At 40.1% G+C, this 24,212-nt stretch overlaps 3 protein-coding genes across 3 annotated transcripts; 1 reads left to right on the top strand and 2 right to left on the bottom strand.

The window, feature by feature from the left end:
- Nucleotides 1-2,985: 2,985 nt before the first annotated feature.
- On the bottom strand, nucleotides 2,986-15,237 carry rragca (Ras-related GTP binding Ca). Its single transcript, XM_083918548.1, has 7 exons — nucleotides 14,887-15,237; nucleotides 12,079-12,282; nucleotides 9,753-9,952; nucleotides 7,736-7,850; nucleotides 6,102-6,244; nucleotides 5,587-5,735; nucleotides 2,986-4,853 (listed from the first exon to the last, which is right to left on the bottom strand). The coding sequence occupies exons 1-7, from the start codon at nucleotides 15,070-15,072 to the stop codon at nucleotides 4,699-4,701; spliced, it is 1,152 nt and encodes a 383-aa protein (XP_083774674.1). The 5' UTR covers nucleotides 15,073-15,237; the 3' UTR covers nucleotides 2,986-4,698.
- Nucleotides 15,238-16,571: 1,334 nt separating this feature from the next.
- LOC310951048 (c-Myc-binding protein-like) lies at nucleotides 16,572-19,380 on the top strand. The gene is made up of 5 exons (XM_083919121.1): nucleotides 16,572-16,743; nucleotides 17,861-17,933; nucleotides 18,507-18,555; nucleotides 18,698-18,827; nucleotides 18,918-19,380. The coding sequence occupies exons 1-5, from the start codon at nucleotides 16,729-16,731 to the stop codon at nucleotides 18,957-18,959; spliced, it is 309 nt and encodes a 102-aa protein (XP_083775247.1). The 5' UTR covers nucleotides 16,572-16,728; the 3' UTR covers nucleotides 18,960-19,380.
- Nucleotides 19,381-20,449: 1,069 nt separating this feature from the next.
- gja9a (gap junction protein alpha 9a) lies at nucleotides 20,450-22,547 on the bottom strand (the record flags this gene model as incomplete). The annotated part of the gene is made up of 2 exons (XM_083918650.1): nucleotides 20,450-21,947; nucleotides 22,495-22,547. The coding sequence occupies 2 exons, from the start codon at nucleotides 22,545-22,547 to the stop codon at nucleotides 20,450-20,452; spliced, it is 1,551 nt and encodes a 516-aa protein (XP_083774776.1).
- Nucleotides 22,548-24,212: the final 1,665 nt, after the last annotated feature.

Raw genomic sequence — 24,212 nt, 5'->3', positions numbered from 1 at the left:
GTCCACAATATGGCATATTTAAACAAAACCATTATTTAGTCTAGTCAATATAGACACAACCATCTGTAAACTTTTGCATATCTCATACATTATAAGACACACGTTACAAACTTTGATTTTGCAAATACAAGCTCAATAACAATAATAACAGCCTCAAGTGTAATTCCCTATTATTGCCGCTTCAGAAACTTTTTTGTTTCAATTCACTTGGTACCTTTTATTTTAATTTATGCCCGACTTGCACGTGAACAGCATTGATTTTAGAGCTACTTTAAACTAACTTACCTACATGCATCTGCTCTTTTACGTCTGCAGCCATGACATGGGATGCATTTCCATGAGTTGAAACAATAACATTTGTGTTTCTTCCATCTTGTGAAAGGCTCATGGGTAAAATCTGGTTTCAAAAAATAAAAAATGCAAGTCCTCCTTTAATAATAATTCAAGGCACACTGTAGAGTTTGTGCAAAATGGACAAAGGGCTAATGCATTTGTCAAAATAAGGGCATTTTAACTTTGCACAAATCCTACAGTGTGTCTTGGATTGTTTATGAGGGAGACTTTTTATACATTTTTAATTCCTGAGACCAGATTCTACCCGTGCATTGAGCGCTTTACGTGATGGAATAAGCACAGTTCACCAAAAGAGCAGCTGTGTGTGATCACCAAAGACCCAGCAGCACTTCTGCTCCATTGTCTTCCATAACATTTATCAACATGTAAAGAACGGTAGAGATGACAGTAGAGTCCTTTTTGAATAACTCCATCAAAGGCCCAGTGGATCCGAACTGAGGTCTGACAAAATCCACCGAGTCCAAATGACCTTCAAAACATCATAAACATGACCTCTCCCCTTCTCCGAACATGAAGTGACTCGCAGATCAACCGTCAGGCTGACAGGTCTAACCTATCTGCCATTAGGCCGTCGAGAAATCACACTTTGCTTTAATTCACCATCTTTCAGAGTGTCACACTTTATATTCCTTGGCATGGGTAGTCTACATGCGGATGCATAATTTATCTCAAATTAGCGCCTATTTGAGTAAGCATCAAAGCAAGGCAGCTAAGGTTGGAGGAGAGCTTAAGGAACCGCAGGGAAACCATGGCCAGGATTAATGCGGGAGATTTTTATAAGAAATTACTGGCTTAATGAAGTGGATAAAAAAGCTGTCAGTGTTTTATTGCATCTAAATTGTGTGGAAGTGGTGTTTAGCTGTCTCTCCTGCTCCCGACATAATGGGTCGTGACAGTAGCTGTGAGGCTTATTTAACTTAACTGGTGAATAACTTGAATGGCGAAGCTATTTAGTGAGTTGTTTTCATATGCACTAAACCGGTAAAGGCATTTCCTCCCCCCTCACTCATAATGCCAGAAGAACAACAGTCAACTCGGGAAAACTGACAAATAACAGTATCTACATTTATATTACAGAGAATCGCCGAAAAAAACTATTTTGAAGGTTTCAGCAAAGGTTGATGTTAACATAGAGAACATCCAGGAAATATGAACTTCCCTTCTTGACAAATTGTACCTGAGCTGAAGTCTATGTTACATCAGTACTGGAAAATCCAATTTACTCTATTGTTATGGTCATACTGCAGGCCTAATGAATGAAACGGGTTGTCCCTTTTGCTCTCTGTGGTTATAGAGGCTGCTGACATTTATAGTTTTTACTTTTTACCCGCTGTGTAATTCACCATACAGGTACAGAAAATGATGCATGCTCACTGTAAATTTAACAAGTATGAAAACAGTGATTGGGCTTGGAGAGGGGGCAAAAATGAATACACACTGAAGTAGTCCTACAACACCATCTGGTGTTTGCTTGTAGGTTTGCATTAGATCAGATGTAAGGGGCCTTACAACAATACTAGAGACTGTTTTCAAACAGTGGTAAGATGATTACCAGCCACAACAGTGACGCTGGTATTTATTCTTCAGTTTGTGAGTCTATGTGTGTGTGTCATCATGGCAAAATAAGGTCCTGGAGACACCTACTTTACAGGGGGAACTAAAGATTTGCGTATTTTGCCAGGTGTTTATACCGTTTGTTTATATGTTTGTGTGTTGCAACCGTGCAAGATACAGTCACAAATCTTTACAGGTGTGTAGTTGAGATCATAATGAAGGCCCAGTTTGAAAAAGGGTGTTATCCGAGAAAAGGTACCGGAAGCAGAAAAGAGGCCAGCCCCCAAACAAGCCACTTTAACAGGGGCTAAAATGGAGAAAACCTCTGGAAGAGCAGGCGTGTGAGAGCCGTTAGCTGCTCTACGCTGCAAAGCCTATACTATTTTTTTGAGCAAAAGCTTTTGCGAGTCGAAAGGGTTAGGACAGTCGACCCTGCGGTGTGCAAAGGGCAGATTGACTTAAACCATGTGCTGTATGCATGTGCAACCTTGCATCCTGGTGGATAAAAGTGAAAAGATTCACATTTAAAAAAGGAGCGATGTCTGAACTGTTTCAAGACCATTCAGACACTGCTGCAGGTGTAATCAATGATCCAATCAACCATGTGAGGTTTAAGACCAGCATCATGTCCATCCATTTGACAGGGTTTGAACCTCTGATCACCAGTCCAACTTTAGTAACCACTAGAGTCTAGACTACAGGGATCTGAAAAGAAACAGAGGTCCAAACTATAAGAAACAGGCCGAAGATATAATACTGAGGAAAAATGTTGAAATAACAGACTACAGAGGTAATAGGTAGCAGAAAGTTTGAAGTGAGGATATTAATATTAGAAGCAGCGGTAGTAGTATTCTTAACAGCAGTAGAGGGGACTCAAACTGAATCCATGGACTGCAATTTTAAAACTTTAAAAAATTATATTTACGGTCTCATCAGCACAGAATCAGATCAATGCCGAATAATGGCAACGCAACACAGAATGAATTACGAGAGCAAATGAATATTACACTGAGAAAAAGAAAATTTAAATTTTCATTTATTTCACATATAGTATAGCATCACAATACATGAAATCAATCATCCATCACAGTTCTGATGTGCAAGTGTTTATTTCCAGGTGACTGATAATGACTAGATTGCGAAGATCTCGGGCCCGTTTCAAGAAGCAAGTTTGCAGAGTTACCGAAAGTAAAAATCCAAAAAACGCCTTCAAACACAAATGTTGTATGGGCGTTTTACTTAGCATAATTAGTTAATCCTGCTCTGTGAGTCAGGTGCCTGGTCTTTAGATGCAGCTAGAGCATCAAACAAACAGGCATGAACATGTTGTGTGTCAGTGTAACGGCAAAAGTAATGACATTTGGTCTTTTTTTCCGTCCTCGTTTATCGGTTTAATCGTCTTTGTTAGTTTTTCACTTTCTCACCTTTGGATGCAATGACCAGTGTTAAAGTTGAGAACAATACAAGTTGACAACACACTGATGTATGCATGCTTGGAATGGGTTCATATTGTTCTTTTGAATCCTGCTGAACTAAATACCCACCGTTGGTTAAACATTTTGGGCAGGACTCAAACATGCAAGTTTATACCATCATTGCAAAATGTCTCAGACGGACAATGTGGAGCGTGAACTCCTCCACTAGTCCTGCATCTTGACCGAACACATTTATTTCTTAGACGGCAACAAATGAGGTTTTAATCGTGACATATTTTCACAATTTCACTGTTTCTGAGTCAGTGGCAGTGCTTTTGCAAAGACCATTTCCAAATTTCCGACCAAAGTCATATTTTTACACCCTATAATAAAGTCAATCAAAAGTTTTGATTTTCAGTAGAGCACACACACAGAAAAGTTACTTTCACTGATTGAAAAGAGTTTAATTATGCTAAGCTGCTGTTATTGAGAAGGACATCAACTCTTCCTGTAAAGGTCCCCGTCTGGGATCTAATCAAAACCTTTCCCTGACACACTCACTCACACATACAGTATATACTTACATACACACACACCCACACACACACACACACACACACACACACACACACACACACACACTCGCATACAAGTCAGATGGACAGCACAATCCCTTTTCAGTCTGCTCACAAAACCTTGTTTTTTCCTTTAACAGGTGAAACCAAAAAGCTAGTTTTGGGCAGCATTCAGGTGAGGTGAGGTGAGTGGTGGTGAGAGAAAGCTTGCACTGCAGACAAGCTTCATCTACATAAGGCCATCTCTGAACATGTGTGGGTTAGGACTAGCAGTTCATATCCATCTTTTTTTCCTTTCTCTCTCTCTCTTTTTGTTTTTTTTAAATCAGCAGAGAAGTGGTCAGGGTGGGTTTATCACGACACAGATTCCTGCAAACTGACGTCACAGTTTGTCCATAAGCAAGAGGTCACAACAAGGGTGTGTTTTTCCCTCCTCACAATGTTTGTTTGGAGGGAGCAGCAGCTAATTATCATAGCCGTTAACGGAAATCCAAAGAAAGATCCTGAACCTTTTCCTGTCCAGGTGCAGTTTTACTCTCTTTGGCTTCCTCACGGCGCCTTGCATTCACCTGAAACAAGTGCTTGAATTTCCCTTCCACCTTAGCTTGAGAAAGCCTGACCCCGCTGTGCTCCTGTTGCCGTCTCACAGTACTCTTTGGGTGCTGGGAGCAAGGGGTTGTGATTGGCACGCCGGTGAGCCCCAGTTTAGTAGTCTCTCCTCTACAGGCTCTCTGGCCCTCTTCCATCTTCCCTCTCCCCTCTTTTTGAGTCTTTTTTTTTGTTTTGTTTTGCATCAGTGTCTAGACAGTGTTGCGCGGCGTGCCATTCAGTGCAATGGCCTTGGTGCAGGGCGAGCCCACCGCCTGGGAGCCCACTGGACGCTGGGTGGAAACCCCTACCTCGAATACTTCATGGATGGCCTTCCGGAAACAGTGGAAGTTGTAGTCTATTAATCCTAAGGAGGCAAGAGAGACACACAAAGTTTGACATAGTGTATACGTTGCTTTGTAATAATATCTGCAAAAAGAAACTCAGTGAAAAGTCTGAAAAGTTTTGCAATCTTTGTATGGGATGGAAATAAAGTAGTGTTGGTTAGGGTCATAAGTGTAATTACATCCTGACTATTAAAAAAACGTAAGGAAGAAAATGCACATTCAAGTTATTAGGTTAGCGGCTTTGAGCGGAGAGAACTAACAGCTCTGTGAGCTTGGTGCAGAAAATCTCAGCGACCCCCTACTTGATGAAAATGCAATACTACGTTAGAGGAGCTTTAATGTACATCATTTCAACACATTACAATGTATAGGTGTACATTACAACTCTGCCTGCTTTTTTCAATACTTTGCAATAGGAGCACTGTGTATTTACACTGCTACAAACACCGGCAACATAACGAAGTGCTGAGCGTCTATTCTGCGCTGTGCTCTGGTCGCTGAGAGTCGACACTCCCAGGATCAATCAGGACTCAGCTGGAAAACAGCATTGCTGGTCGGAGAGCGTGGTTGGACAAGAGCATATCAACCAAACAACTGACCAACCAACCAGAAGACTTCAGCCCTGGTAGATAAACACTGGCTGCAATGCACGAATAATGTGGCAGAAAATATGAAAACACTCGACTCAAGGCCACATCACCATTAGCCTAATTAAGCCAAATGAGCTCCAGGGCATCACAGATTGCAGTTTACCTTTGCGCTCGAAGCTTTCTTCTCGCAGGATGCAGACAAGGGCCAGGAACTTGGTGACCTCTTTCAGGTACAGCACAGTGGTGTTGTTGAGCTTGATGATGGCCATGGACTCCTTGTCGTAGGCACTGCCACTGCCGTCCTCCCTCAGACTGGTGTGGCACAACACAATGTCCAGGGGAGGAAATGTGTGAAATTAATTGGAGCTTGTGGATGTGACTTAATTAAGCAAATAAACGCATAAATTAAATTCAATGAAAACATCCGTGGACAGCAAAGGGGTGGACTCTGGATATCGTAGATCATTAATAAATGTATATTTTTTCTGTATTTAATATGTAAATGTAGACACTCATGAAGTTAATTCTAAATCTACTCTTTAGATACTCTTCCGTGTGTTTTCACGTCACTTATTATAAAGTTAAAGCCTGCAAAAATGCATCTGAATGACAGGAAGAGATGAAAACAACTCTGACCTTTATTGCTAATGGACGAGTTAACACACAAAACGCACTCACCCGTAGATGCAGGACACGTCAATGACCACGTCGATCATATCGCAGCACAGTTCATAGGACTGCATGTCTACAGGAGAGCTGTCTGTGGCAATGTAGATCTTACTGACCACATCAAACAGAAAGGCCTTCTCTATCCCTGAATTCTGTCAGGGACAAATATTAGGTGAAGGAGAGGAAGAGAGGTAGAGAGAAAAAAAGAACGGGGGTGTTAGGAAATTATAATACGGTAAACACATTGGACATTTGATATTAAGACAGTAGGGATGCCGGGATTAACTGATTTTACCATAACCGCGGTTACATAATGCCACTGTTTTATAACCACGAGAATTGAAGAAGGTACAATATCTATGGGGTCCTGATTCCTGCATTGTTATGCTGTGAAAACACATTCTGTCTGTCACGTAAGTGTGTGCGCGCACTGGTTTGTTTCGTGTGCGAGAGAGGGAAGCGATAAGAAGAAGAGCTATAAAAATGTCAGAGAGAAGTGATTATATCCACTGAATAAAAGCTGTGTAGGAGCATTTTGGATATCTACAAAATGACCAAGTCAAGAGATCTTGATTGTCCCCGGAGGGCAATTTGCAGTACAGTCAGCAGCAAAAACAACAGTAAAATAGACAATAATAATGACACACACACGATGACAAAGAGTTAATATTTAAAAGAGATGGAATACACAACATGAGTGACATGGGACAACAGTTAGCAATCATCAGGGACCAGGGATTTGTTGTAGAAGACTGAAAGGTCCCAACACTTTGAATATGTTTCAAAATATATTAATCCACTGCTTTTTGCCTTAATCAAGGTAAAGGAAAAACAAACTTAACTAACAAATGTGATGTCATGAAGGGGAAACAAAACAGTTTAAACTGCCCTGTGGTAGTTTACAACGTTTTACTGTTTACTTTCTGGATCTTGTGGGGAAATATAGTAGTTACCTTTGTGTAACTCCAATTCTATGAGTACGTGCTGAGCCCCCTATTTTCAACATAACGCAGATTGACGTTGATGTTATATGTGCAGGAACAAAAGAATGTTTGTGTCTTTTTCATTCTATAGTGTTGAATAATAAAGTCCCTGATTAATAACCATGAAAAATATGAATACTTGATATTTCCTCTGACAATAATCTTGATATTAAAATCTCCTCTTGCGACATTACCTTACACAGCAGCTGAATTCTCATGTTATCACAAGACACATGAATCGTGTTCACATGTCACATGGAAATCCATCTCGTCAGGCTCCAAATAATACACTTGTGTTTCGACATGGCCTATCCTTATCCTGTTAGGAGCTACTGTCCAGTTTAGTAATTATATAAGAAGTATATTTTGGAATACACAAAATTCTTTGCAAAATCGTGCGGCGTGGGCAGCTTGTCACCTCTATATCGTCCTGATATAAAGACTCCCAGTGGTCTTTTGCGTGTAATCAAGAGCAATATCTATCACTGGGGATGTGTGCGAGTTCCTGTCAGAGCATTGGAGGAACTGCTCACCCGAAAGTGGCATCAGAGCTGCCAGTGACTCACGTAATGCAGGCGGTCACACATAAAATCACACTGGTGGGCAACGACAAACTTACAAGAGGCTTCATTCCCAAAGTGTCGGTTGCTCTTGACTTACAGAAATGAAGATGTTTAGGAGGTTCTCCAGAGTGGGAAGCTGAGGAATGAGCTTCTGCACTACTTTGCTGAAGGCCTCGAAGATGGAGTGGTCGTAAATACTCGTCAAGTAAAAGCTGAATGAGAAAAAAAACAAACAAAAACAGGAAGTGGATAATCAGTCACTAGTAGGAAACACGACGCACTTCCTCAAAACACATATGAAAGCAGGTAAAAAAAACACAGATCACAAGATCGCATGACAAACACACTGGATGGTAGAAAAGAGCTGATAATCGAGGAATTTAAGTTGAATTCTGACAAAAAAAAACAACCCAGGAATAAAAACTAAATGTTAGCAAAAAAAAGAAATAAAAGGGTCAGACCGTAAAGATGTAACAGTCTGCAGACACTCAGCAGAAGCTCAACTTTACAGTGAAGAAAGCACCACAGAGTCACAATGCAGAGCTTCTGAGCTCAGGTGTATATTGAGCACTGCTCTGGCTGTCTAACTGGAATAAACATCAATTTCACCCGACATAAAACACAGTGTGTGCCGACGCCAACCAAACATCAACATTAAAGCTGCTGCAGAGCTGACCGGGATGAGCGAGGACAGCCCGTTTAATGCCGTACACAACAAGTTTCTACACCTGCATTTTTGTTTATTTATATTTTTTGTTTGAGGCGGCAACAAACGATTATTTCTATTATCGAGTGATCTGTACATTTTCTGTAAAACGTCATGAAACGTCATGAAAAATGACTATTGGTTTAGTCTGACCATCAACTCAAAGCCCAAAAATACTAAATTTACAATGAAAAAGAAGAGAAAATAACAAAAAATAAAATAAAAATACCTTTCAGAGGCTGGAATCAGTTTTGTTTACATTAACTAATCACTTATTCTTTCAGCTCTTTTATGGATTCATTTTTTGGATGACTTGATTATCTATGTGATGAATGGCTACCAATAATACAGATAATTTACTGGAAAAATGACTATAACTTACTTCATCATTGAAGTCATGATTTAACTTTCTGTCTATATTGACTAAGCAATAATAAAGTAATCATGTCAGCTGTAATCAGGCCTTGTGAAGGTCTATTCCCGTCACAAAACAAACAAAAAAACAATAAATCTTCTGCATAAGAGTGTTAACTACTACATAGTGACATGTGTACTCCTTTAGCCTTCCTCCTACGGTTCATCTTGAATATGTCAGACCTTGGGTAACAGAACAGCTGTGGTATCTGACGCACGAGTCATTGTTTCTTCATTAGGCGGTCAAAGAGGAATCTCACAGTAACGCGGAGAGTATGCAGGACACAGACAACACTACTGAGATCACAGAGCCAACCAACCAACAAGCCTCTGCCCTGAACTACTGTGGCACACGCAAACACTCTTCACAACATTTCACATCATGTCAGAACCATCTAAAGAAAATTCCCTACTCTGGAATTAAATTACGAGTCATATGCCCCCGATAATGATAGTGTTGTACAACATGTGCAAACTGATATTGGGACGCTTTAAACGGTTTGTGAATACAGCCTTATTTTCACTTTCAAACTTAATGTAAATTTGATGTAGTGGGAGGTGTGGCTGGCTGTTAACGCCTTCATGTGGTGCTGCAGCACAAAGTTGTTTTAACTCAGAGAAATTGTGAGAAAAATACTGAATTAATGCATTTAACTTAGCAACTTCAGTTATAAAAATGCAGATGCTGAGCCCTGTTGGAGTCTGTTGCCTTTTTAAAAAAGAATGTTTGATACTGGGGTCTGTGGTGTTACTAGGACAAAGAGAAGGGCTCATTTGTGTTACTTTTATTGTCATGCAGTAATGGGTAATGGTAGTGAAACTCAAGACTAAACATGTACAGATAATAGGTGTGTGTGCGTGCGTGCTAGAGACACCGTGAATTGAAACGACTCTATACAACATGTGATTGCACAGACAGCAGGGATGAAGTTTCATCTTCTTCAGCCTTGCACAGATATAGAAGTAAAATAATAAAATGTTAAATGAAGTGTACCTGAGATGCAGCTTTTCCAAGCTAGCGTCTGCCAGATCGTCGTTGGCTCTCTGATGGATGTCTCTCTGGGTCTCGATCTTGTGATCGTCTGAGAGGCCGTCCACTTTGTGGATAAACACCTCGAAGTTAATCTCCGGATTGACTCGGTAGGCCCGAGATACTGTGAGGTGAAGCCTGCCCAGGGCCTCCACATAATCATCCTAACAGGAGGAGAGTAACATATTAATACATGTGCAATATGTACATCATCTCAGGAAGTGAATCATGAAACTGGCCATAAATGCATTACAAAAACATTACAAGTACACTACAGCCCTTATTGAAGACTTCTATATGACAGTATTAATCAGGGTCCCTGCACATTTTCCATTAAAAAATGCTATACTTTTCCAAACTCAAATTTACAGACTTCTCCGATGATTTTACAACATAGCATTTTATTCAAGCTATATGCTAAAAAAAGTGCAATTAATTACTGTGTACTCCTACAGACAGTAACAGTTGGGGTGTACAATTAACCAGGAACTACGAAAGAAAACATCTCCTTGCTTCATTGGCTTTAGATGGATAAACATACTTAATACTACATACATACTAAAATAATTAGTGAATAAAATGTAGACGACACGTATGGAAAAAAATTAAATAAATGAGAATCGCAGTTGCACGGCGAACAATAACCATGGTAACCTGACAACACCATTCTACAGCCAGCTTGAGTACCTTCATACATCTACAGGTCGGCTATGTCGCGTTAGGAAACTTGTTTTGATTTGTATATAAACTATATATTAATATGTTTTAATTTAGAAAGTAAGATAATAGTCTGGAAACCACACAGACATTTTTCCATAATCTTTGCCCCCTTTTCCACACTAATCCAGACCTGGAAATGACTCAAATTAAATTCCATACTGCGTAGAAACCCTGATTCTTACACACAATCACCATATACTAAGTCGCCTTTATTTCTGCAATAAGTTAAAGCATTTGAATACAAAAAAATACGCTTTTTTAAGCTTTTTTCTAAGCTTTATGATACCTAAAATTTGCAATAAAATCTATCAAAGTTGCGTGTGACTATCTTCTGCTCTGCTCAGTTTCAGATAATGCCTGTCAGTAAAATGAAGAGGAAAATCAACACACAACAGGCTGTCTATTAAAAGTGTTACAGGGACAACACACACACACACACACACACACACACACACACACACACACACACACACACACACACACACACACACACACACACACACACACACACACACACACACACACACACACACACACACACACACACACACACACACACACACACACACACACACACACACACACACACACACACACACACACACACACACACACACACACACACACACACACACACACACACACACACACACACACACACACACACACACACACACACACACACACACACACACACTAATCTGTTGGGAGTGTACGTCGTCATCAGCTTTAAACAGGTATGAGGAAATGTACTTCTGCATTGTCTTCCGAGACAGCAAAACAAGCCTTCACGGATATCAGCGCGTGACTGACTGCTGAATTTAATTGCATCTGATGCACCTCTTGAGTGCAAATAAACTCTGCGATCAGATCAGCTGTGCCCAACACCGTAGCTGAGATTGCTTCTTGAAGGCACTTAGAGCGCTGGAGAGTAATTTTCTTTCATCCTGACCACACCGGCTGATCGTCACTGAGCGTATTCTTCGAGGGCTTCTACTGGACTTTAAAACAGCAGTGAGCTTTATGTGTGCAGTTTGACCTTGAAAGAATACACCTTCTCCAAAAGGCTGCTTCAGCTTCGCTGTCGTAGCAACAGATTCAGGAAACCTTTCCTGCCACAATCCATCACTTTTTATAATAACTCTCTCACCTCTGCCTGACGGAGAACTCTGCTCTCTCTACTGTTTTGTTTTGGTTTTGTATATTTTATTATTGTTATAGTATATTTTGTTGTATATATTATTATTGTTTATTGTTTATAGCACACTGTGCACTGTATATATACACTATGTATATATTGGATTCTATTCATGTTATGTACAAAGTTTCAATTTGCTGACCCACTACTGGTCTGGGATCATTAAAGTAATTCTATTCTATGTTATCAGATTTTATATTTGTAAAATGACACATACAGTCCGTACCAAAACAAATACGTTTCGTCAGCTTAATTAAAACATGACACAGCTTTTGAAAAAATAGTTTCAGTCGGTAAAACACAACAGGACGTGTTGCTGTGAAACAACACATTCCACTTCCTGTGTTTTGTTTTTATTTCTCTCGTCTTCACCTGAGCATCGATGACGAATATCAAAGCACCCGTTCCTCTGAAGATCATCTCATAGTCGAAGGTGGGGTCGAAGAAGTCCACCTGACCCGGGAAGTCCCAGATCTGGAAGTTGACAAAGGAGCTGCTGGAGATGTCGTCCTTGTAGATCTTGTTGGTGCTCTCCAGGAACAAAGTCTCATTGGGAGACATTTTGTGGAACACCACCTGAAATCAGAGTTGTGTTGGGGTAAAAATGAATGCAGAGGACTTTCAGCGATGATGGTTTTTGATGTTGGTATATCTGGAGTCCTAAAGTAAATGGTTTGTACTAGAAATTAAATAAAAATGATAAGGCATTCATTCATCGTCAACCGCTTCCAATCCCAGCTGACATCGGGCGTGAGGCGGGGTATACCCTGGACAGGACGCCCATAGAGAGGGGGCACATAGAGACGAACAGACAGACTACCATTCACACCTACGGGCAATTTAGAGTCATCAATTAACCTCACACGTGCACGTCTTTAGACTGTGGGAGGAAACCGGAGAACCCGGAGAAAACCCACGCAGACACGGGGAGAACATGCAAACTCTACACAGAAGGGTCCCAGCCGGGATTCAAACCAAGAACCTTCTCGCTGTTTCTAAATTAATTCGGCATCTACCTAGGAAAATATTCTATTTGGGGGTCTTTTTCAGACATAGAGTACACTCTCCTTTCAGCTTTTTAATTATATTATTTGACAAAGGACTGGGAATTTAAACAATTTGTTGCACTTTCTTTAATTTAATTTGCCTATAAATTTATGACAAATAGTGAAAATTTAATAATAACTTTATATGCAGACTATGATGTTTTGAAAAGGTATTTTTGGGGCACTTCACTAGTAACACAGACAGTGAGGTATTGTCTTACAATACGTTTATGCTGCAAAACTGCCTTGATCTAAATAATATTGTTTTCATGGGAGAGAGTATCATGTTGTATTCTGGTTCGTTTGAGCACGAACACATCATTTGGACGTCACATGAAGAGCAAGAAGGGAAAAGGGCACAGTATTGCAGACTCACTCTGTCGTAACACACATCACTCTACATTCAGCACTTTTCTGCTGCGTGCTTTCACAGACGACAGTAAGACTGCAGCTGTAGAGAGTGAAGTGTGAAGAGTCTTCTTGGTCTACTGAAAACAGTAACAGGTAGAAAATAAATCGCAGTGGGTGAAGGCGGAGGACCCTGGGGGTGTTCTCCCCATCACTGCCATTTTGAATCGGTATCTGGGCCACTGAGGTCACAGGCCAATGAACCAGCAAAAAGCCAAATCACATGTTTTTCAGCCCGGGCTTACTGGAGAAATAATCTGAGACTTGACGGCGTGCGTGTTACAGCAAAACAGTGTGTGCACTAGAGTACAGAAAACTGCCCTTCTTTACTTTACTTCACTTTACTTCACTTGACTTTCTTCAAGTATCTTTCTTCAAGACTCCTGGCGAGTCACGCTACCTTCCCCTTAAATTTAAACATAAATAATAAAATATCAGAGACGACACAACTGCAGCTCATCTATTATTCAACCGCAGTTGGCCGTATGAAAGCAGTAGATTTTTTTAGAATATAACTGAGACTGCTAACCTCGCTGTAGGAGTTAGCTGGCAAGAGAAAAGGCATTCAAATCAAGAACAGATTACCAGCTGGGCAAAATGTGCAGTAACTCTAAAGAAGGTCCCCAGGTATATTTGCAGTCAACTGGTTTTGGTTATTGTGTTAATTGCAAAGTTGTTAAGGCTTTAAACCACTAAAGTACAATTTTAACTCAGGTCTATTTTTGTGGTCACGTCTTGTTCGATGACCTTTGTTAAAATCTGAGTTTAAGAGCTTTATCGCTTTACTTTATATCGTGCTCACATGATGCATATATATTATGACATTTAATTGCAGCATATAAGTCAAGTTACACAGTTTTTTGATATAGCAGAGGTGGACCATAACCCCTGAAATAACCTCCACCTATATCATAACAATGATTACACTTTTAATGATTATTACATGAAACTATAGGGACGTGTTCAACTGCAAAAGCCATGTATGTAATGATAAGTGTGACTATTGTTCAGGCCTCCAGCCCCCTACCTAAGCAGTTTGATCACAAGATAAGCTGCGTCATCTGGGTGCCTTACCCACCACCACAGCTATAACATTTTCTAGGGGAAACCCTGGGAGGACTGGTTGTGCTCTGGACATAATGGGAACTTGGGAGGCCACACAGGGTATACAGTATGTTGCACGTGAGGTGGTTGGTGTAAAGGGGTGGGCCTATTTCATTAATCCAGCCATGATTTGAATACATAATTAAAGAGCACGTTGTCTGCAGGTGCACTGATTTAAGACAAAGTGTTATGACTTTGCAGAAAGGAAGGTGTGGTCGGCTTTCAGTCATGTGAGAGCTCCACATCTCACACACACACACAGATACACACACAGATACACACACAGCTGGGTGGGACTGAAGATATATTTGGCGTGTTGTTAACCAAACAGTCACATGCTTTTATGTCCATATATCAGTACAGATGCATCCACCTGGTTAATTATCTACCACTAATGCTAGTGTCCACTGAAGGCTACATGGTCATTAGCTGAGGAAGGGTGCTGTTGGTGTCAGTTCTCCCACTCTTTGCAGCTAAAACATGTTATCTGCTGGTTCAAAGCTATCATCACTTAAGGACATGCTAACTAGCTGTTTTTTGGCTAACGTCCCATTTACTCGCGTGAAGCAGTGGTTGGAGGCGCTAACGGGCTAACCGTTTTAGCATCTCTCTCTCCTTTTACCTTCTGTATGGATGATTTGCCACTTCTTCTCAGGCCCATGAGCAGGATTCTCGGTTTGCTGTCGGACGGCGCCGGGCTGTCCTCGATGTCGTCGGCCTCCTCTTCACCGTAACCGAAATCTTTGGGGAACGAGTCCGCAACCCCGTAGCTGTCAGCCAGCTGTTCTACCTCGTATTGAATCGACATTTTTAACCTAACGACGGCTCCCCTCTTCCCCCCCGCTTTGCTGCTCGTTTCACCTCAGATATATCGACATGTACCGTAAACTACCGTCACGCAAATGAAAATAGTTTGTCAATAAAGCCCAGGGTACTCGGTAACACCGAACGTGATCCCACACATTTCCTTAGGATTTCCTCTCGCCCTTTGTCCCCGCCCCCTTGATTCCAATTGGCTGTCTGAATTACGACACGCGATATGATTGGTCGAACCGCCCTGTCACTCAAACCAGGTTTGTCGCTGTCACCTGACTAGTACTCAGACCTGTTTTGTGACCTATCACCCGAATAAAAAGCAAAAACACTCTTAACACGAGTGTTTTTTAAAACATAATTTAGTCTGTAACATGAACACATCATTTATATTTTTTTACTGTAAAAAAAAGAAAATATATGATGAAGGTTGTTTAAAAACGAACCAAAAAGAAAAAAGTGGGCCTCGATGTCACCAGCAGATGGCGCCAGAAACGTTACGTAAAGTATCTTCAGGGTGTTTCTAAAATGTCGGAATTAATCAAGTCGATTTGTTTGTTTTTAATTTATTTTGTTAAAAAACACGCTTAAATTAGGGTTTTGACTTTTTATACGCAGGATTTTAACCATGAATTCAGATTTGATTTGATATCATATCAATTTATTTCAAGCATGTGAACAAGAAAAACAGAAGAGGTCATACAGAAAATAATAAACAACTATTTTAATAATAAACAACTATTATTTCTTTCTTTTTTTTTTTACATTATAATTGTTTGCATGTGTCGGACCCCAGGAATAATAGCGACAGTATTTGCTGCAGCTAATGGGGATTAAACTAAACCTTTATTATTATTATTTTACATTTTTTTCTCGAAACTAAACCCTTTTTTATTTTAGTATCTTACAATATACAATACATTTCTCATATATTGTTTCACAAATATATATTATAATTTCTTGCATATTTATTTAATTTAACAAAAAGTATAAACTTAATATTTAAATATATTTAAGTATCCAAAATATAAATTAAAAAGAATTAAAAAGAAACATAAGCAAATAAAGTAGAATGACTACGATGTGGAAAAACAAAAACTATATATCAAATATATATTATAATTTATTGCGTATTTATTTAATTTAATAAAAAGTATAAACTTATTGATATTTCTTTCTCCAAATTAAACCATTTTTTTATTTTTAGTATATTACAAAATACATTACATGTCTCATATATTGTTATCAAATATTTATTAAAATTTCTTGCATATTGATTTATTGTAAATATTTAATTTTAATACAAATTATAAACTTATTGAAATATTTAAGTATCCAAAATATAAGTTAATTCAGAATAAAATAAAATAAAATGACTTTACGATGTGGAAAAAAAAAACTAATTGATGATTTATTTATATTCTTTTTTTTCGTGGTTCTTATTTTTACGAGGCGCACCTGAAGGCGGCAGCAGCGCCGTCGCCTGAAGAAAGTTGAAAAACGAAACTTAAGTTTTCCGGCCCCGGCTGTTTGGTTTGGTTCTGTTTAGTTTAGTTTAGTTTCCCTGCGTGTCAAAACATCGGTGTCCAGAAGACACAACAAAAACAAAGTATCTACAAGAAGAGAAGTCACCTTCACAGCTTACACCACGATGGCACATTACAGAGTAAGTGTGTTCGCTGTCGCTTTATCTTTCAGTCACGCTCCGTAGAAACGGTCTTTTCTATTAACGCCAAGCTAACTGAAGCTAACATTAGCTAACGTGTGCTAATGAGTGAATCAACGGACCACCTGGGACATTACGTGTCAACTCCAGGGTTTTTAATGTTTGTGGATAAACTTAAGTTCACATAATGTCAATAAAGCGACTACAGACTGATCTTTGTGTGTGACATGTCCTCCTCCTGGTCATGTTTGGGTTTGTAAATTACTTAACAAGCAGCAGCAAATCAAGGCAAATTAAGGCAAATTCACCACTAATGAGAAATCAAATTATTTCCAGCTATGCTTTTTGAAAGGTTTATTTCTATATGTTGGATTTTAGTTTACTGGGCAGTTTAGTTTCCCATTAGCCGACCCACAAACATTTCAAACAGTAAAAAAATAAAAATAAAAACCATAATACACAGATTCAGTTACAATAAAAAGAAAGGAATAAAAAGTAAATCCTTAAAATTGTAACATAAAAGACTAACTTAAGTCTGACAAAGTGACTTTACATGTTTCTTAAAAGCCTTTTTACTTGGAATAGACCCAATATTCAAAGGGACGAAACATACAACAGTGCTTTTAATAACTTAACTTAGTTCAGTCAGAAATGCTGCTACACTTTTAACACTGTTATCACTTATTTAGTTTGTACTTGTTGTATTTCAATATGCTGCTGAACTGCACGCTGCGTATTGTTGTATATTGTATTGTAACCACAATGTCCGTTGTCACATAAGTTATTGTTGATTTATTTTATGTTAGCTTTATTTTGATTTGATTTATGTTTTTATGCTTATTGTTACTCTGACCCTTTCCCACCTTTTGTATTGAAACTGTTGCACAATAATTTCCCTCGGGTTAAATAAATAAAGCTTCTTGAATCTTGAATTGAATTAGTTCTTGGTCGTGGTAATGCAGGTAAACCTTGAGTGGAAGCTCCGGTGAACGTCAGCATTATAACCAATCTGAATAAAAAGAGCTGTAGGATACTTGTTGTGAATAATATTTTGAATAAATACATTTAAAAAAAGTTTGTTGTTGGTAATAAAATGCCTGATTTTTCTCCCCGACAGGGTCCAGACCCCAAAAGGGAGCAGTTTCGGAGATACCTGGAGAAAGCTGGTGTTGTTGACAGTCTTACCAGTGGTATGGCACCTTTCTTTCTGTTTCTCTTTGGACATACCCTTTAAATTTCACTCTGTAGTGTAAAGCATAATTAAGCAACCCAGGAGAGTCGAAGACAAGGTTTCAACAGAAACTTTCTATCTACAGGACTGAACTGAAAATGCAAATGAATAATAAAATATATGTATATATAAAATATGGAATTGCTGTGAGTTGCAAACAACAAATTATTATGCAATGGCACACTTTTGGTCTTATTAATTGGAGCTAGGTATTGTTTGGGACATTGCAATACCGGTGCTAACTCAATTGCAGATTCCCTACACTAAATAATGCTTCACTTAATAAATGTTGCTCTACAAACCCAAATACACATGTCTAAACGCAAAGTAGCAGTGCACTAACTTCTTAAATAAATAGTCTTTATTTAACCCAGGAAACATCTGAGAAAAGAACAAGTAAACAAACATCTAACCAATAATTTGCTGTCAACAATCTGTTTCAGTATCAGATTTGGTTGGTACTCAAAAAGTATTGACGTTTGATTCCTCAATTCTTGTGCAATTTTATCAAACTCTCTTTTTCCCCCTCTAGTTCTAGTGGCTTTGTATGAACAACCTGAAAAGCCCAGCAACGCTCTGGAGTATCCTTCTATACACACACAAGCTGAACCAATGGGTGTTTGCAGGAAGTTCATGTCCACGCCGAACAAGAAGGGTTAATAAAGACAAATGTTCATAATTCAGTTGATAAATGAGGCCGCTACTTAACCAACTCCTTCCCAGATTTGTGAAGCAGCATCTGAACGCTGCCGGTCAGACTCCAGCGGACACTGAGGGTCTGCAGCAGGAGGTGGTCGACTTGAGGCAGAGGTGTGCACGTCTGGCAGAGGAAAACAAAGACCTTAAAACAAGGGTGAGCTTTCGCCGGTACTTATAAAAGCTGTGTGTCACCTCAGACAATACGCTGTTTAACACGGATGCACTTTGTCTTCCATCTCTTCAGCTGCGCCGTTATGAACCTGAAGACGGGGCCACAGCTGACTAGGCCACAGCAGCGCGTTGGCTTATTTAAGAAAATGTTTGTGTTTATTTTGCTGTCACTTTCAAGACAAGACAACACTTTTAGGTGAAGGCCAAGACTTTTTAGGTACCTGCTTTTGTAAATCTTATTTTCCACTAGGTTTCTTAGAATTTAACTTATTCTGTACATGTTTGTATATAAGTTTGTTTCTTGTTTGTTCAGTTTTACTCTGTCAGTTCTTAAGACATGGGACATGCCATTTTTTTTGAGTGGTCTATGAAAGACGATAACCAATGTGCTGATAATTTTATTTTTCTGGCAGAGTTATAAACACACCCTGTCCAGATCCACATGACGGCATGTGACAAAAGACACACTTTTACTTTACTCCCAAAGATCTGGTGTAAATAAACAACTGTCGTATCAGCGATTGAACTCATTTCTTGACAGCGATGTATCAAACGGGCCTTTTATTGGGAAATCAGAGGATTTCGACACTGTTCAGACACATCTGTGCACGTCAACATCACATAACATGTCATTACATTTCATTCTGTACTGATGGAAAATGAACAAAATCTCCTGAAGAAACAAACCAGTTATAACAATAATGGTACTAAAACAAGGGAACACATTGGGGACCAGAGTACATGTGGTTTTCTACTAGGATTGATCAGATTTAATCACTTTAGAGTCAAAACTAAAGTAAACCAACAGTATTCTTGTTGGTGAGGTCAGCGCTGCTATCATAGCTGCTTATTGATATGCTCAGGAAACGGGTGAGTGTTGATTAAATCCCCCTTAAAACATTTAGAGATTAAATGAAACTGCAAACTTCTGATAAAATCTTAAAAATATCCGGATGTGGTTTTTTGTTAAGTGACTTTATGGTACAAATGTACACATTGCTATATGACAAAATATGCCTCTTATAAGTCTAACATGCCATGCTACGTTTCTAATAAGTCTACCAATTTGTGAAAAAGTGTCAATTATCTGAAGTAATAGGATTGAATAGCCGCAAGTGCAGTAGCCAGAATGAAGTGACATTTCTCTTTACAGTGAAATGATATTGGGATTTTTACAATGTTTATATGTCACACTGCAACGAAAAGCAGCACTTAGGACATCGCGTCTATATTTGGTTTAGTGCTGGCCTGCCTAATGTTTTATTATACCATCAAAATGTATGGTTAAATATATATTTTCAAGCAATATGTTCACAACACGAGTAATTACTCACAATAAAAAACAGGTTTATTCCAAAAACAGTTGAAAAAATATATAAAACTACTACACAACGTCCTCTGTTCTTTCTTTCATGTACCTAAAAGTACTTATGAAGGTCAAGTTCATCAGTTGAACTGAAATAGGAAACATGCCACATTATTTTGACTGAACTGTGAAAAGTTTAGAACAAAATCCACAAACCAAACTAAAACTCACCAGGTAGGAGGCAGCTTATAGTGCTGATAGATATGAGGGTCAAATCGATACACCTGTAAGGAAACGGTTTAGATTTGCAGGTCCGCCGCTCGTCTGCTGCTTGAATTACTTGCCATCGATGTTTTGCAGCTGGAGGAAGGGGGTCTGGGGTTGTGCCTGGATCCTGAACTGGAGTCATCCAGTGACTCCGGGGTAGAAGGCCGGCTTTGATGTTTGGCATCGGACTTGGACCGTGTTCGAGTGAGGGGAGGTACACCGCTAGCTTTTACACCCCCATATGAATCAGTGTCAGAGCTTTTACCTTCCAACACTGTGGAGCATTTGAAAGAACCGTGAGCCCTCCACGGCCTCCTCGAAGCACTTACTGGCAGCGTGGGGAAGGAGGAAGCGTCAGCAGCCTTCTCTGGGCATTTTGGAGAGTCTGGGCTCCCTCTTTCACTGCCACCGTCCTCTTTACTGTGCAAAAAGTCCTCAGCCTCCTGCTTTGGATTCATCAGGGAGTCGCAGCTCGGAGAGCAGGGCTCGTTGGTAGACGAGGTCCAGTTGCAATGTGGCGGGCTTTGAGCTGAACATCTGGGATCCTCCATATCATTCTGAGTGGCCAGCTCGCCCTGAAGAGGTAGAAAATGTGAAGGTTTGACGAGGTTTGGGTACGTAATTGTGCCCTGGGTCAAGAGGTTGTAGTCACTGTGTGCAGAGACGATTGTTGACTTCCGGGGTACACTGGTGCACATTTGCACAACAGATTCTTTTTTACACTTGTTGGCATAGAAGTCATCAAGTTCATCCCTCTCGTCTCTCAAGTGAGGGTAGAAGTCCAAGATGCCCTTTTTAATCCTCTTGTAACTCAGATGTATGATCTCCAAGATGTTTAGGAAGAGGGATATTGCAGCAATGCATTGCATGAACACCATAAAGACACTTTTCTCTGTTGGTCTGGAAACATAACAGTCCACAGCATTGGGACAAGGATCCCTCTCACACTTGAAGAGCGGGTAGAGGTGAAAGCCATAAAGGAGGTACTGGCCTGTCATGAAGGCCACCTCAACAACAGAGCGAGTGACGACGTGAGCTACGTAGGTACGCAGCAGAGAGCCCCTCAGAGGAGCTTTGTTAAGCTTCCCCTGATCAAGCAGTTTCATTTCCCGCTCAATTCTCTTCCTGGCTTCTGCCAACTCTACATCGACCAACTCCAGCTCCCTCCGCAGCAGAGCCTTCTTCTTCTGCCGTGCCTTCTCCAGCGCCCGTAGCCTGTAGAGAGCGTGGCCCATGTAAACCAGCGAGGGAGAAGACACAAAAATGACCTGCAGCACCCAGTAGCGGATGAGAGAGATTGGGAAAGCGTGGTCGTAGCACACATTTCTGCATCCAGGCTGCTCAGTGTTGCATATGAAGTCAGCCTGCTCGTCGTTCCACACATCCTCAGCTGCCACCCCGAGGACCAGCATACGGAAGATGAACAGGATGGTGAGCCAGATCTTGCCCACCATAGTGGAATGGATATGCACCTCCTCCAAAATCCCCCCGAGGAAGTTCCAGTCCCCCATCTTCACTCTGCCATTATGACTGATCAGTGACACAAAGAAATAATTAGGGAAGAAAATCTGCTGCAACAGTTTAAAATTGGTGCACGTATACAGGAAATAGTACAATGAACATATGGTAACAAGAGGTACAGTATACTTTGGAAGAAAAAGGTTGGACAACAAAGGTATAATGACAGTATAAGCAGACTTTTCACATTAAAAGAACAATATAAAGGCTAAATTTGTAGCAAACTACCAAAAAAAACAACCAAAAACAGATAAAATAGTAAGCGAAAATAATCCCAGAAAAAGGTATAAAAATATATATATAATATATAAAAATATCAGGCAATGACAATACCTCTCAACTGGAAAAATGAAACATGAACTAGTAGAAAATGTGAAGTAAAAACCGCAGAGTCACATGTTTGCAAAAAAAGGATATCTTAAATGTAGACAAAGAGGACCTCCAGTGATATGTCCCCTTGGCTCGTCAGCTATCCAGTTTTGCCTTATTAAAAACCGTTCCCCTGAGCAGTGTCATATAAACCAGGGCAGGGCTCTGTGCATTTGCTGGTTCCATTTACCTCGCAGCGGCGTGGACGGACTGCCGGTGGTGACTTAAATCTCCTCGGGTCATGCAGCCGTGACACCAAAAAGTTTTTAAAAAATCGTTAGCACCCTCCACATGAGTTCCTACACATCACCTAAACTTCCGTGACCCGCCTCTGCTTGGTGTTGCCAGAAACAAAGTGGGAACAACTGAGCTGTTGAGGGAGGGTTGCCAGCCTACAATGAGCAGAGAAAGTCAATACCAACAGTTTCACCAATGCATTTAGATGATGGCCTCAGTGATGGGCATGTGACCTGCTGTAACACTGCTGTTGCCCTCAATATTTGCAGGTCCCAATATTTGTCTTGTTGTGCATTCACCGCTCTGTTTTTAAAGGTAAAATACCTTCACAAACAGAGACGCTGCATGCACTCAACAGCAGAGATGTTGACACCTCTGATCGTATTTTTGTGGTTCATTTTGGTGTGTAACCAATCAACATCGAGCTTGTAGTACCTCTATGAAGCAGGGACATGGAGCACAACCAAGACCCTAACGACGAAAGTACAAATACCATCAGCAACGATGGTCTCTGGCAGAGAACGGGCCAACAACCGAATAAAAATGTTTTAATTGAACCCGTGGAAGAGGAGATCAAGTGAAGAAAATGGGGATGGCTACGCACTTCAGAAACCCAGTGCCAGCTTCACTAGACAGGCCCTTAGATGACACCCCCAAGGTACAAGTATGAGAGGCCGGCCCAAGAACGAGCAGAACGGGAAAAGAAAGCACAGGAGTGAGGAGAAAAGTCTTGCCAACTGTGGTCAACGGCCGACGCTCCATTAAAAAAGGAGCGATAGGCAAACTGAAGCATGTTAATAACAAAGCTTTGTGAGTCCAGACAACATATTAAGGATTTGTTAGAGCTCAATTGTTGGAGTCTATTTGCTCCGTATGTACAAACGAAGAGAAGGAGACCCCACATGATGAAATCCAGCCAGTTATCCACATTCAGGCCTTGTATGATCAATAGTTTCTACTATAGCGAAGTAATCAATGAGTCACCATGTCCGATTTCATACCCTGCTGCTCCTCTCTGGATGTAATTAAGTTCTCGTGCACTTGACATATTATTTTATCCCCATTTACAAGAAATCTATCACAATGGATTAATGTGCTTGCCGACTGCTGGTTACAAACTCCTCAGACCATCCAGTTCTAAATACCTTTAAATGCCTATGTGTGATTAAATATGCTAGTTATTTGAGGTCGGTCGTGATATTCCAGCTTCACACCATGATGTGAATATTTGGCGTTTTGACCGGTTCAACCCACTCAGCTCAGTTCAGATGTTTTTCCACTCATCTGATAATATGCAGCTGAACTTTTCCCTTCTGACCTGAAACCTCCCATTCTGCCCAGCACAGCATGATTGATTCAAACCAGTCTGGTACAAACACATTAGGGGTGCGGAGGGTCACACTGGGGTAACATATTGGGGAAATGTCAATGTTACTTCCCCTTTCTCAATCAGGAAAATCCATTTTCACTTGCTCTTCAACCTCAGGCTTTACAGTCTATCAACACAATTTATTGATTTACAAATCACACTTTGGGTGGACTTTCTGTGATCTGAAACACGTCTTTTATTTGACAAAAGATGAATTGCTGGAAATTTAGTTAATATACAATATACAAGTTAAAACTGTTTTGGTGATAAATTAACATTTTAGGCTGGAGGAGGAAGAAGTA

The sequence above is a fragment of the Echiichthys vipera genome (assembly GCF_963691815.1).
Source record: "Echiichthys vipera genome assembly, chromosome: 8".
Lineage (NCBI taxonomy): Eukaryota > Metazoa > Chordata > Actinopteri > Perciformes > Trachinidae > Echiichthys > Echiichthys vipera.
Note: the sequence above shows the minus strand (reverse complement) of the source record. Positions and strands in the feature narration are given on the sequence as shown.